We start from the raw sequence: 14920 nt of genomic DNA, 5'->3' as shown, positions 1-14920 counted from the left end.
TAAGTACTTTTTTTAGAAGATTTTTAAATTCGCTCATTATCTATTTAAATAACTGTCAGATCAACTCATGTTGATTCAATGTTTTGATACAATAATTACATATAATGAATGTTGTTTTTTGTACATTTAGGTAAATGATGAACCAAAACAAGATGGAGACAAGGATGCCCCAGAGCCTTCAGAAAATGCGACGGAGTCATTAGAACCCCCTGCTGAGGAGAGAGAGGTACTGTACTGTTTTTTGTATGGTTTAATACAAAGATTTTTCAATTATTTTGGGTGTTAGTTTTAAAAACCTGTGAATCAAGTTTTTAGATCCTTACAGGCCTATCATAAAGGATTCATTCTTAAAGGAGAAACAATGATTGGTGGCTATTACAGTTGAAATGTCAGTTGTGAAATCTGGCAACTTCACCATTTCCCCTTTCTCTTTGCTACTACAGGTTTCAGTATTGTAAATATTTTACTGAAAATACTTTCTTTCCTTGCTAAGCTCCCCCCGTTACAATGTGTTAGACACCAGGCACCAGTTCAAACTGTACTGCAAATGGAATAAGACTGAAGAGAGCAGAAATAAAAGAACGCAATGCATCTTTGGTTAAAGAGTCAACGGTGTGTCAGGCAAGGCATACAGTCAACCGTCAAGTCTCTTTCTTTCTTTCTTTCTTTTTTTTTTTTTTTTTTTTTTTCTTCGTAATTTTGGTGTTTCACATAACACTACTATATTGAGATTGCATAATATTTTTAACAAAATTTAGATTCTTCATGGATCCTTTGGCATCATCTCTGTTAGGAGTGCTGCACGCATCTGGATATTTTCAAATCACATGCTCTTCTTTGAACCTAGCCTCTGCGTTGTTTCCCGCCTTGAACAAAGCCACTTCTCTGGTAGACACTCACTCTACCACCAAAAGCATCTCCTACTAGTGTTTGTCAAGCAACAAGTGTTAGGTTGCATATCTGTGACAAGGATTTTTTATGTACTGTGTTCGTAGGATAACATTCTCTTCACGGGACCTAGAAGGAAGTGGGAACCATATTACATGGAGTGATAGGGGGTTTAAGTAACATGGGAGGTCGATGCATAGCCAGCCATAGATTGGAGAAGGTTCGGTTGGGTTTTGGTGGCTAGGTCCACACTGCTGATATCAACAACTTTTTCTTAGTTTCCCCAGTAAAACCTTTTTCTTTTCTTGCTGACGATTCATCTTCAACAAATAGAAGAACATATTCCTTCCTTCAGCCATTTTATCAGCGAGAACACCTTTTCTGTGAAAAAAAGAAATTACAAAAACATGATAAAAACCTAAATACAACTCAAGATGATTGCTTATCACTATAAAGCAATAAAAAAATTTTCAAAATGACTAGTCACTTACATTGACCTATCTTGCCTCACGCTGATTGTTAATTCATCCTGTCCTGCCCATGCACTTAGTCTATCAATTTTCTGTCTAGTTTCCAGGTAGGCTCGGCATATGCCTGCACTCTGATGCAAATCTTATTTTTCTGAGATTACACCACCTATTTTAGCGAATATTTCTGTGAAGTCTGTATTCAATGATAGAAGTCATGTCAAAGTGTCATTGGCTCCTCAGAGAGTATTTGCTACTGCTAAAAAATACCAGTAAACTATGAGGTTTATGTTAATCCAAAATATTATTTGTTACTCATTATATTAAAAAATTATAATCACTGTAAGGTTTTTTTCTTGCAAGTTATGTTGCCCATAATTGCATTGGCATAGTTCGAATGCACAGTAGAAATATCAACAATGATAATGAAATTATTTGTGACTTGTTGATTCTTTAGGCAGTCTTTACAAAGCATCCATAGGAATATTTTTTCTTGATGATTTTCCTGAAAAGGGGCAGGTAAGTATTGTAAATACTGTACTGATAAATGGTTGAAGGGTGTTTCCTTAAAATTTTTAAGAAAGAATGTTTAGTTTTTAAATTTCTGTATCAAATGTAATTATTATTGATATTTCAGGCTGAAAATGAATCTAATAAAGATAAAGAAGAAAAAGAAGAAAAAGAAACTACTGAAGCAGTCGGTGGAAGTTTAAAGAAACTAGACGAAGTTAAAGAAAATGGTGATTCGAGTGTATTGAGTGGCGACATAACAATTGATTCCATTCGTGACCACATGTGAGTAACATTTGCTACTCTGCTCTTCTCGTTGCACAAGAACTTGTGCTATGTACATACAGTAGTCATTTAAATTACTGATGTTTCCTGCGCTTCTCCTTTGTTGTTCAGTGCACCGTCTTTGTTTGATTGTCCTTATTATTTTCTTTAGTACAGTATTCATAGTTTATGCTTAGTGTAATGTGTTATGCTTTTAGTCTTTATTTAGTCTGAGTTTGCTTCATTTTTTAGGAGCAAAGAGCATGAATTTACCTGCAAACAGATAAGTAAAAGTTTTTTGGTCATTTACGGTAGTTATTTGATAGTAGACTTTGAGAATTTGGTAGGTTTAAACGATCGCTTGGTCGTACCATTCTTTTTACGAGTTATTTTTGAAAAGGTGAATAGTTTAAGCTAAGAAATATTCTGAGGTTTGATTTCCATTGGTAGGACTTCAGCTAATATGAGAAAATTTTTTCTTTTGTTTAGATTTCATGGTTTCCAAGCTGTTAGGTTTAGATTATTTTAGAATCATAGATTATCACTATAGGGAAAAGAATTCAAGCCAGAAAAAACTTATGACGCGAGTAATGGTAGAATATAATTTAGCTAAAATTTTTAGGGTAACAGATTTATTGAAAAGTTATCTGCACATTTTTTTTTTTCTTTGCTTGAGGCTGACATTTTTTTTTTGAGGATCAGGTCATTAAATTATGGAGATGGAAACTTTTACTCGCTATCAATTTTTTTAAAAAATTTGAATAAGAAAACTAAAATGAATAAATAGCCAGTGTTTACACCTATCTGTCTCATAAATGAATAAATAAAAAACAAAATTATGCCTTTATGCCCTTCAATGTGGTAGCCTAGGAATTTTTTCTTATAAACTTAGTATCAAACTGTACTACTTGTTGTGCAGCTGTAAAATTGCATCAATAAAGCACAGTCGGTCAACCATAAGTTGTAGCAAAGCATTTTAACCCTTTTACCCCCAAAGGACATACTGGTACGTTTCACAAAAGCCATCCCTTTACCCCCATGGACGTACCGGTACGTCCTTGCAAAAAAATGCTACATTTTTTTTTTTTTTTCATATTTTTGATAATTTTTTGAAAAAATTCAGGCATTTTCCAAGAGAATGAGACCAACCTGACCTCTCTATGACTAAATTTAAGGCTGTTAGAGCAATTTAAAAAAAATATACTGCAAAATGTGATGGGAAAAAAATAACCCCTTGGGGGTTAAGGGTTGGAAATTTCCAAAGAGCCTGGGGGTAAAAGGGTTAATATCAAATGCAAGAAAAGGTTTTATAATAAAACTCTAGATCTTATTCACCTCAAGAAGAGCAGCAGGACTGAAGTACAACAGGTTTCCTTTCCCCCAAACCTCTGATTTCCAGCAAGCTATTCATAGAGGCAATCAGTATCAGTACATGTACAGTACTGAGCAAGCTTGCCTACCAGAGCGGAGATTGTTGGAACACAAAATTTCCCTCTTGCTCCTGAATGTTTGATCTTTGCCCCTCACTCAATGTTGAGAAATTCTTGCAGTGTGCAGTTTTATGGCGCACTAAAAATGTATGATGTATTACCTTTTACTTATGACAGAAGTAAATAGATACATTGTGTGGGTATAAAGGAAGTGAATAAGAGGAGGATTAGTTGGCTTTCAGTATATTTTATTTTTCTTGAGAAAAAATATTTGTAAATGTAATAAGTTTGGTGCTATTTTTCAAATGTATAGTTTCATAATTAAAAAGATACACAACAAATTTAGATATGAGAATCTATCAAGATTGAAATATATCCAATACTGCTTTACAACAGTTAGATATAATTTGCATACACCATTGGGATCCTTACTTAGAAAATGACTTCAAAATAAATGATATTCTTGAGGGATTTCCTCTTCAGGATACAAAAAAACTGTGAGGCCCGAAAGAAATATTTTTTGTAGGAATTGAAATCTAGTATTTATCTAGTTGCTTTATGATTATTAAAAAATGCATCAAGGTTTGGACTGATATACAGTATATGAAAATAAATGGTATTGCATTACCAATTTCTTATTTATCTTATGGCCAATTGCACTGGCATCTTCCAAGATAGCATCTGATGCTTACCCAGTGATACAACCCTCTGCCATACACACATCATATTAGACATATTAAAATGCTGTTGAAAGGTTTGTACCTAAAATTTAGTTTTACGCTTTCACGACAAGTTAAAGATTCATAAGTCTTTGATATTTGATGAGGAATAATGAATAGAGTTAGGTGTCATCAGAATTAATTGAATTTGGGGAAGGGTTTTGGAGATTTGAATATTAGTCAAGTGAGGCATTCGCCTCTTTCTCTGAAGCAAATCATTATTTTCTGCACTTATGAAGAAGGGTGTCCCCATATACAGAAGCTAGAATGTTTTCATTCAGTTGCCAAGTCGATAGTTTGGTAGTTCTCTGTATGATAGTTAAAATTTGAACTTGACTGTAATTGTAACTAGATGAGGGATTCCGTTTTACTGGATTATGATACATTATGACCTTTATTTTACTTTCAATTAATTGTGTAGCACAGAAGTCCCATCATAAGCATTCATTTAATGCGCAATTTGGTTGATGTACAGCAGATCTTATGGTTATATATTTACCAGTTTTCACCCATTAGTTTTTTATACTTTCTTGCCATGCCTCTAAATGTTTTTCTGTGGAGTCTGAAATTTAGTTGCATAGGATTTGTTCCCCTTATTATCTGTAATACAGTGTGTTTTTCCAATGCCATAATCATAAAAAATTTCAGATACTTTTTGAATATTGCATGAAATTTTTGTTTCTCAATAATCAGTAGCAATGGATTTGGTTATCAAGAATATCATATAGAAAAAAATTCTATCATGTCTTTGATTTGTTGTTAGAATATAATACCTATATTCAATTTTTTTTAATGAGGCGCCTTTGCACTGACTCGCAGTGGTGCCCTTTTAGCTCGGAAAAGTTTCCTGCTATCTGATTGGTCAGAATTATCTTGCCCAACCAATCAGCAATCAGGAAACTTTTCCGAGCTTAAAAGGGCACCCCTGCGAGTTGTTGCAAATCTGCCTCGCTAAAAAGAATTGACTATTGTACAGTATCTACAAATATGGGCATTGCATTTAAAGTATTGTTGTGTTCTGACTTAGGATATGTGTGCAGTTAGTTTCCATTATTCATATAGTTATACCCCAATTATTCAAAGGTTATATTCCATTGTTAATTTATGAGCTGTTGAAATATACAAAGTAACTAGTTATATTTAAACTATTTCCCAAATTTTAACCATTTCTCAGGATTACTTTCCTTAGTTTTTTACAAATTGTAAAATAAAATGTGCATTCCGTGAATATGAGAGCCTATGAGTTTGAGTTTACAAATGTGATTTTATTTAACTTCTTAAAATTTAATGTTATTTCACTTTAGTCTTTATTAGTTGGACTTATTTTATCATTGAGATCCAATATTATTTCTATGAACCTTGCCTGTTTTTCATATTGCTTCTCTCTTGATGCTTGGTTTATATACACTAAAAAATTTCCTGTTTTCATTCCTTCCAATAGACTTAGGCCACTACTATAGTAATGAGACAGACTAGTGACTAAAGGCAATAACGATGGTTTGGATATGCCATAACGTCTTTATTTCTATGAACCTCCCGTGATATTCGTATTGCTTTTTTCTCCAGTACTGTATTTCAGATTCATACTGCAGTTTCTGGTAAATTAATACAGTCCAGTATCATTTACTGCCCAGACTGTTAAGACAGTTTATTTTTTTTATTCTTTTACTTTAAGGGACAGGTGGTTAAAAATAGGAGTATAGGGCCCCCATGACAGTTCTCTTTGGCAAGAGAACAGAACAAAATCAAAGATTAAAATGATTGGGACCTTTATAGAGAATCAGTCGTGGAGTGAGAATTGAATCAAAAGTTTTTTCCCCCATTTTTATTTGAAATAATGCCGGGAGAGGCTTTGTCCTGATCCACGGGTCCTCCTTTTAGATGGTTCCTAGATTCCTTTATTCTCCACTCTTCACTTGTACATGGAACCATTTCTCTATCCACGTTTGCTAGAAAGTACAAAGCACAGATTTTATGCAATGTCCTTTCTTGTTAAAAGGTTGATCACAGTCTCTCACAAAGAGTTGGATCAAAGTCGGATGAAAATCCTGATATTAAAAATTCAGTTACATTTCTTAATTTTTGCTGTAACCTTTCTTTGGAAAGAATTTTAGCTGCAGCTCAATAGCATACCAAGTCTGCATTTGCTAAAAATTATCTCAAAGTATCCTGGTTTGCTGGGGTTTAGTTGCTAAATTAGCTGCTGGTGATATGGTCTAATAACAGATGTTTTGTTTATTGATTCAGATTAATCCATTCCAAATTAAATTTTTCATTCAAGTTAAGTGTTGGGGCTATTTAAATAAGTTATCAGATTATAAGGCCATATTTAGGGTAAACTGTCTGGAGGTTTGAATTCCAACCTTTAATTTAAGACGTGTTGTTACCACGAACTAGACTGCAGGCGAATGTTGTATTAGATAAATGTACTATTTAAAACTATAAAAGACCTATCTCCATCACTTTGTGTTAGTCAGCCATATGAAAATCAAACGAGGGTCATAGAAATAAAAGGAATTTTGCTTAATTTTCTTATTTCTACACTGTCCTGATGTTCACATACATGCCCAGTCTCCACCACATTGACTAATGGCATCAAAAGGATGAAGATTAAAATTGACTGAAAGACAAAAGAGGGCACAGTGTACCCAAGAAATAGTTATTGCCTTCAGCTGCCGGACTGTCTCATTGCTATACTAGAGGTCCAAGTCTATTGGAATGAAAGAAAACTTATATTTTTTTTAGTTGGTAAGCATTGGTGTATACCAAGCTTTTGAGAGAGGAGCAATATGAACATCTGGTGAGTAAAGGATAGAAATAAATAATTTTGTTAGAATTCCATTTTTACAAAGGTTAGATATTTGTTATTTCTAATAAAAAAATTCTCATCCCAGATCAATATTATTAAATCATTTTCAAGGGTGGAAATGTATATATCCTAATCAGTCATTGAAGGTTTTTCATTTTTCTTTTCTTGAAGTTACATTAAGGATAATTGTTCCACTACACATTTGACTTATGTGTAATTGCATAACTGCAGAAAATATTGATCTACTTATTGATGTCAGCATTAACATTGCTGTGTTGTCTAGACTAATAATGTTACTTGTTTGTTTTATGATGTTGAACGTTTTGTGTTGTTGTTTTAGTAATTAATTTACGTTTATGCATGACCAAATGACATCATAGGGATGATCTCAAAGTATCAGAAAAGAGTGAGAAGAGCAGTGAAGTCGTTATGGAATGTAGCAGCGGTAATAAAACGGTTGTATCAAGCAGTACTTCCACACTGAAACAAGAAAGCTCCAGTAGTGTGACTGTTGTCAAATCTACTACCATAACATCTGTTTCATCCTCTTCTCAAGGTATGTCACTGACTAGAGAAAGTAAATAATAATTGCTTACAAAGTCTAATAATGAGCAGGTCTCTATGTCATCTTGAAGCTTGAGGCTAATTTAAATAAGGTATGTAAAATAACTATTATACGTATTTATAGTTTTATTGATTATTTTTTTTTCTGATTTTTATGATCATAGTAATTGATTTTATAAGATATCCTTCATTTTCTTTAGTACAAGAATTTTGAATTGAGAGAGAAAAGCAGTTGGTGTTCCGATGGTAAACGATATTAGAATATTTTCTATAGTTGAAAATGTGTTTTGTCTTTCTGTCTAATCTTGTGGCCTTAACTAAAGATCATAGTTTGTGGAACATTGTTTACTTAACTTTGCTTAGCTAATCTATAGTAATTTAATGAATTTTTAAACTAGATAATGATGTGTTCTTAAAGGGTTGAAAGTATTAACAAATCAATGATAATGACAAATCATAGAGCCTTTATTTTTTATTAAGGAGAAGATCTCTGGTTTTACATTTAAATGTATGTTACAAATCTGACTTAATGGAAATTTAATGCAGAGCAACTTCACACAGAAATATGATATTTACAAGTTATACAAATAGAGAGATAATTATTTCTATGTACTATTCCTGGTGTTTTTATCGTTTCTCTCTCAATACCGGCTTTTATTGACGTTTCCAAAAAAAATATTTTCTCTATAGGCTTAGGACTATAGTACAGTATTGAGATACTAGTGGTTAATGTCAATAACTACATCTTTGGTATGCATTGCCTACATGTCTTAGTCGTCATGGACAGATGTCGTCACTGCATTACCTCCCTCTAGGATGTTAAAACATTTAAAATTACTATTTAGGTTGTTAGTGCTCGTTAGTGATTTTTTATGGATTTTTGTAGATTACTGTGTAGGTTGTTCAAGTGACTTATGTTTGGGTGATTATTAACCTCATCCTCTTTGTCTCTCGTACCAAGTGTATAACTTTATTATGATTTAAATTATTGTCAGGAATATTAAGGCCTTATTGTCCCTCTTGAAGAAAATTATGTTCAAATGGTTTATGATCAGATATAAAGCTCATAACATAAAAGAAATCTAATTCAGATCAGAAAGATGCGGAGAAGACTAGTCTGGTTGCTTAAATTGGGGATAATAATTATATGATACTCTAGCCTAATGAGCTTTCAAGCTTTGATGGTAGTGAACTTTGTAAAAACTTATTATTTTTGTTATTTAGTTCATCTAAGACCAGCGAGTCTTTAGGCAAAGGCAGAGATTTAACCTAATCTTCTCAGTTTTGAACCCTAGCCTAACTCCTAAAAATTTGCATAGTGGTTTTAGTGCATCAGTCAGTAAGGTTTCTGATGGGACACTGCGCAGAGTCGATCGATTCTCATAGAGCTTTGCACTCTTGAATTACTTCTGATTATTCTACTGCAAAACTCATTTCCATAACCCAGTTCACTCTCTTTAGACCATTGGGTTCTGAGGTAGAGACCGAGATGGTAGGCCAGATCCTAATATCACTCCGCTAACTGAAGTAAGCGCTCATAAGCAACCACATTTTATATAATCATGCATTGGCCTATCTAAGATTCATATGGATCATAGCATACCTACATTAAATAAATCTTAATTTTCCACACAAGCTTATCAGTGTCATCGTTTTTATGGAACAGCAACATATTTTGTATAGATATTGATGTTATGTGAAGTACAGTTCTATACAGTACAGCACTTCAATGTTATTTTACAACTTACAAAACAATTTAAGGTTGGGTAAAAAGGCCTAAACAGTATTTTATTTTTGCAGTTGATACCTAAGGATGAGCAATGTAAAGTCAGAACTGTGCAACTAAAGAAGAAACACTGAATGTGTTTCTCAAAAGTAAATTTGCAATAAAAAATCACCCCTAGAATTATGAAATGAGTTTTCTATTTTATAGTTAGACATTGTTAATGCAAAGATCAGGATGTTGAGAAACCTCTCTCCTCAATTTACTTAAAATCTTCTTTTGAGTTTTGTTCGATATTAAAAGCAATAGAGTATTTATTTTTAGTGGTGAAAGTCAAGGAATGTCAATGAATAGGACTATTTTGGATATGTTAAATTTTTGTATTTCCTTTATTAAGAAAATAAAATGTCCATTTCAACTAGTTAAGGTTATAGATCTATGCTTAATGTACTGTACTCTAGCAGTTAGTATTACTGTAGATGTATTTAGGTCTTTTAATACTGAAAAACCTCTGCTAGTCAAAGTAGTTTTAGGGGAATTGAGATGTATTACAATTTTTAAAAGGTTCACAATTTGAACCTTTGGAAATTTTTTCGGTTAAGGATCATACAACTAAGAGTTTTCATGTGAGCATTAGTGAATTATGAGCTCTTTTTATATATTAGGTTTTGGAGAAAATAAGATTAGTATTGTTCATTGTTTTCATAAATTAAAGTTCGCCTATTGTGATTACTTCCTTTTATTGCCATTCTACCGTTTCTACGCATTATTCGTCATGTTCTTACATCGCAGTCTAGAGTATTTCCAAGCTCATGAAATACCCAAAACAGGAATGATCCAGTTCATAGTGACGGTCGCAGTCACACGCAAGATGGAACGAACAAACCTTAAGTCTCTCTCTCTCTCTCTCTCTCTCTCTCTCTCTCTCTCTCTCTCTCTCTCTCTCTCTCTCTCTCTCTCTCTCTCTCATATATGTAAAATATATTTCTATGTAACGTAAGTTCCATTATTACTGTCGATTAGTTTTATATCTTACGGCAGTTATTTATCGTGGAATCATTAGGAAATAACGTAGTCACTTTAATAAGTGTATAAAGTTTTTTTTTTTTTACAAATAAATCGCATTGCTTTACTGTACTTTATATAGTTGGATATTTTCATTATTACTAATGAGTAGTTTTATATCTTTTAACGGCTATTTATCGTGAAATTATAACAGAATAACATAAGATGTTTATTGTGGAATTATAACAGAATAACATAGTCACTTCACTGAATATTAAGTTTTTGCACTTAAAATCACAGTGCTTTGCCACTATTTAGAGATAATTACATAAAACTTTTTATTCAAAATATTTCTAGAATCACTTACCAATGAATGGAAAAACCATTTCGGTTGTTTAGAGGGAAATACAATGGAGAATAAAACAGACTTTTAACAAAATTATTCTGTAATCAGTATTAAAACAAATAAACAAGGAAATGTAGCTTATTATAGGATAAGTGAGCGAGTATATCCGATGATGACAAATCCTGTATAGAGCTCCAATAGTGAGTCCATGGCTTCCAAGCGAAAGGGTTAAATAAATCTTTTATTTTAGGACAAGATTTCCTGTCTATCCTTCATTGACTCACTTCCATCAGCATGTTGTAGTCTACAATATAAGATCAGTGGAAGTTCATAGAAGTAAAATGAATTTTTATAGTAAAATTTATTTCTAAACTCACTTGATATTCACCTGCCTCCCCAATGGTTAGTGATGTCAAGATGATGGAGGATTAGTTTCGACTTCAAGACTGAAAGGTGTACGGCATACCAACACTTGTTATAACCATTTAGCTGTTAGTTTCCCTCAATACTCTACTTAGAGAGGCCTAAGACTATTAAAAGAAAAAGTCAAGCAGATTATTTTCAATTTTCTGCAGTAAACATTGATGTAAGCCAAGCTTCGAGAGAGAGAGAGAGAGAGAGAGAGAGAGAGAGAGAGAGAGAAATATGAATATGAGGCGAGTATAGAAATAGAATATTTTGTTATCAAAATAAGAAGTTTTACATATGTATTTTACAAATAATTACATTTTCCTATGCTTCAGTTGCGAATAACTTAGCTTTGTTTATACTTGAAGTTTAAGTAAAATATCTTACTTGAAGAAAACTTTTGCCACCATGAAGGCAAGATGACTGCTATTATATGCCCAAAATTATTGCAATGCTATACAGTTGAACTGATGCTTCTGCATCTGATTAGAAAAGGTAAAAGATATGAGAAGGATAAAGATATCTTGTATTAATAGAATAAGTTAATCCACTATATTCTCTCTAGTTATATGTTGCCTCCCTTGTGCAACAAAAGTCCAATATAACCTTGTTTCGGTCAAAATTTAGAGGCCCCTTCTGTGCATGACTATCTAGATCAATGTATGATTCTTTGCTTCACTCATCATATGCAACTTTAGATATTCATTGTATTCTCCTTTTTGCAAAGCGACTGCTCACATTTCCAATACTCTTAGTGATCATTCCACTAGCCCTACCACTCTGAAGAGATATTTCATCCCTTTTTTGTACTTTTAACCTTGTTACCTATCCATCCACTGGTGCCAGTTCATGCCCATTTCTTACCTAGCTGGTCATTGATATTGATCTCTCTAGTTTTTTTTACTCCTTAACCTTCTGGGTAATTCAATTGGATGATTTGCCTCTCCTTCCTGCCCATAGTTACCATTCAGTCAAAATATTGAATGAGATTCCAGTGAAAAATGTTTTATGCTGCACATAATAAAGTACTGTATTTGGTTGGGTGTTACAGAGACTAAACCATAATTGGTTTTGAATAGTTGCTCTTAACTAGATTAGTTAGTTAACCATACAAAACCACAAATTGAAAAAATATATCCCATACCAAAACATATTCGTAACAAGTTCTTGATATTCTGTTGTATAGATTCTACTGACCATGAAGAGATAGACTGAAAATAAATCAAATTAAAAAAGTAATTGTATGATAGTACCTCATCCAATAATTTACATTACTAACAAAAGTATATAAAACGGTAGGTCAAGTTCCCTGTCTCCAATCACAGGCACAAGACCGTACTAGTGGAAGAGAACTGAACAAATCATCAGAAAGCAAAGGGTGAAAAATATAAACTATGATAACTAACAAATAGTGCTGATATACTTGTTTTCAAATCTAGAAACAAACGTTTCTAACAATTAGATCCACCATGGAAGAAACTTGTACTCTAAAGATTTTCAATTAACCCTTTTGCCCCCAGGCTATTTGGAACTTTCCAACCCTTAACCCCCAGGCTTTTTTTTTTCTTTCTTTTTTTTTTTTTAAATTCTCTAACAGCCTTAATTTTCATCATAGAGAGGTCAGGTTGGTCTCATTCTTTTGGAAAAGGCCTGAAGTTTCTCATAAAGCTATCAAAAACAGGGAAAAAAAACTGCAAGGACGTACCAGTACGTTCCAGGGGGTAAAGGGATGAGTTTGGTTAGACGTACCAGTACGTCCATTGGGGTAAAAGGGTTAACACCCGATGGCACCCACCTCATCCTTCAATGTGGATTGCATAAATGTTTTATTAAAAAAGGCATTATTCCCAAACTTCAATCATCAAAACAGTTATAAAAGATAAGCAAGAAACTTTAATAAACTATTTTCTTATGAAACAGGTTTTCAGTACACACTCATTCTAGTAAAGGGGTAAAACGGCAAAATTAGTCGAGTAGTCAGCATTGTGGAGAGAAACATAGTCAAAGTTACCTTGAACAACGCACATGGTTATGAAATTAGGTGACAGCAGAGCCAAGGTATACAAAAATGGTTATTTTAAAATGTTAGATGTTGATAGAACCCATGATCTGTCTTTTATGACTGCATAAGGCTTTTCCTCATCAGAGTTGTTCTACAAGTTGTGTGAAAGTGCCTGTCAGGAAAATAGTAGCTATTATGACTAGATTATCAGCTTATTCCAAAAGTTACTGATAAATGTCGTCTTTTCAAAATGGGAAGGGATTATTTATTCCAAAAGTTCAAGCCTGCCAGAATACTAACCTACAGTTAGAATGATATATTGTTAATTTATTCTCATCATTTATTTATTTTCATATTTCCTTTCCTCACTGGGCTATTTTTCCCTGTTGGAGCCCTTGGGCATATAGCATCTTGCTTTTCCAATTAGGGTTGTAGCTTGGCTAGTAATAATAATAATAATGATAAAATGTGTTTTCAACAACTTTTTAAGTAATGGCTTATTGTTGTTTGTCGCCTTTTCACATTATGGAGTTAGATGTGCAATGAGTTTTCCCCACTATTCTGTCCTGTGACTTTTGCCTGAACTCCAGTCAGGCCCAGATTGTTATCCATCCCTCTATTCTATGGTTTTGTTGCCCTTCCTGGAGGTATTTGTCCTGATATTTTCAATACTTATTGCCTATGAGTAACTCTTCCTCATGCTTTTCTTCACAATCCCAGGTCTACTTTCCAGCCTTTGACCACCAAATTTTTGTCTCAATTTCATTCATGGTGCAGTCTTCCTTTCCAAAACCTCCCATTTTCACTGTTAGTGCTAATATTTCAGTTACACGAGTAGTGATTAAAATTCTGTGCTGCTTCTATATGATACTTTACACTAGTACGCTTACTATTTCTCCCCATTGGATATCAATATTATTATCATTGCTTATTACTTCTATCACATCAAATTTTTTCTTCAGCTTATTGCTTTTGTAATACGTTAGGGAGAAAAAAATTCTTATTTCAATTATGATAATAGAATGTTAACCTTTTTTTGCAGCCATTCATATTTTTGTTATAGTTCAGTAGTTTCATTAATTGCCATTTTTTAAGTGGGTAAGTATTTAGCAGACAATTTGAAAATTTGTTTAATATGCCTGTTGGTATAAGTTTTTAGTTATGTAGCCCTTACAGTTGCTTACTTTTTTATGTTGATTAAAGCCATATTTGTTGTTCAAAGCTATGCAGTATTTATACAGTAATTCCCAGTAGTTTATGCTATTTTGTCATTGGTGGTCTTTTGTTTTGTTGGGAACCCTTGCTTATAAAGTTTCCTGTGAATAATGAGGGAAGAACTATGTACAGTATAGTGTACCTGTAAATTTGTAAGCATAGTAAATAAAGTTAACTATATTAGTCCTTTATCAAGGATGAGGATTACTTGAACTTAGATAGAAATTACTTTCCTTTAGAGTCGTCATCCATTCAAGTAGTTGAGACGGCATCAACCGAGATGAATCACAACGCAGTGAATGGAACAGAGGTTTGAACATGCAATTGTTACTGTGTTTTTTATTTTTGTTTTTATGGAACATTCACAAGGTAATAAATGCTTGTTCAGTGATAGTAAAGTTAATTTAAAGTTGTTTATTTTTACAATGTCGCACCGTGAGCAAATTTCTGTTTTGGGAGTAATGGTAATTATTTTCTCAATTTAACCTTTTTGAAGACACTTAAATTGTTTTTTGAGAGCTTGAACATGCAGTTGGAAGTATTTTACACTTCAAAAATGGATTTACATGT

At 33.0% G+C, this 14920-nt stretch overlaps 1 protein-coding gene across 4 annotated transcripts in view; it reads left to right on the top strand.

Annotated features, from left to right (window-relative positions):
* The window catches only part of l(2)gl (LLGL domain-containing protein l(2)gl), a 119600-nt gene that overhangs the window by 97247 nt on the left and 7433 nt on the right, over positions 1-14920 (top strand). Inside the window, exons 20-23 of one of the 4 annotated variants that reach the window (XM_068367063.1) lie at positions 131-226; positions 1993-2150; positions 7468-7643; positions 14590-14660. In XM_068367063.1, coding sequence (XP_068223164.1) covers positions 131-226; positions 1993-2150; positions 7468-7643; positions 14590-14660 — 501 coding nt within the window. The remainder of the gene's footprint in view (positions 1-130; positions 227-1992; positions 2151-7467; positions 7644-14589; positions 14661-14920) is intronic. The other 3 variants (XM_068367065.1, XM_068367064.1, XM_068367066.1) reach the window with 3 other exon arrangements.

Source organism: Palaemon carinicauda, chromosome 45 (assembly GCF_036898095.1).
Source record: "Palaemon carinicauda isolate YSFRI2023 chromosome 45, ASM3689809v2, whole genome shotgun sequence".
Taxonomy (NCBI): Eukaryota; Metazoa; Arthropoda; class Malacostraca; order Decapoda; family Palaemonidae; genus Palaemon; species Palaemon carinicauda.
Note: the sequence above shows the minus strand (reverse complement) of the source record. Positions and strands in the feature narration are given on the sequence as shown.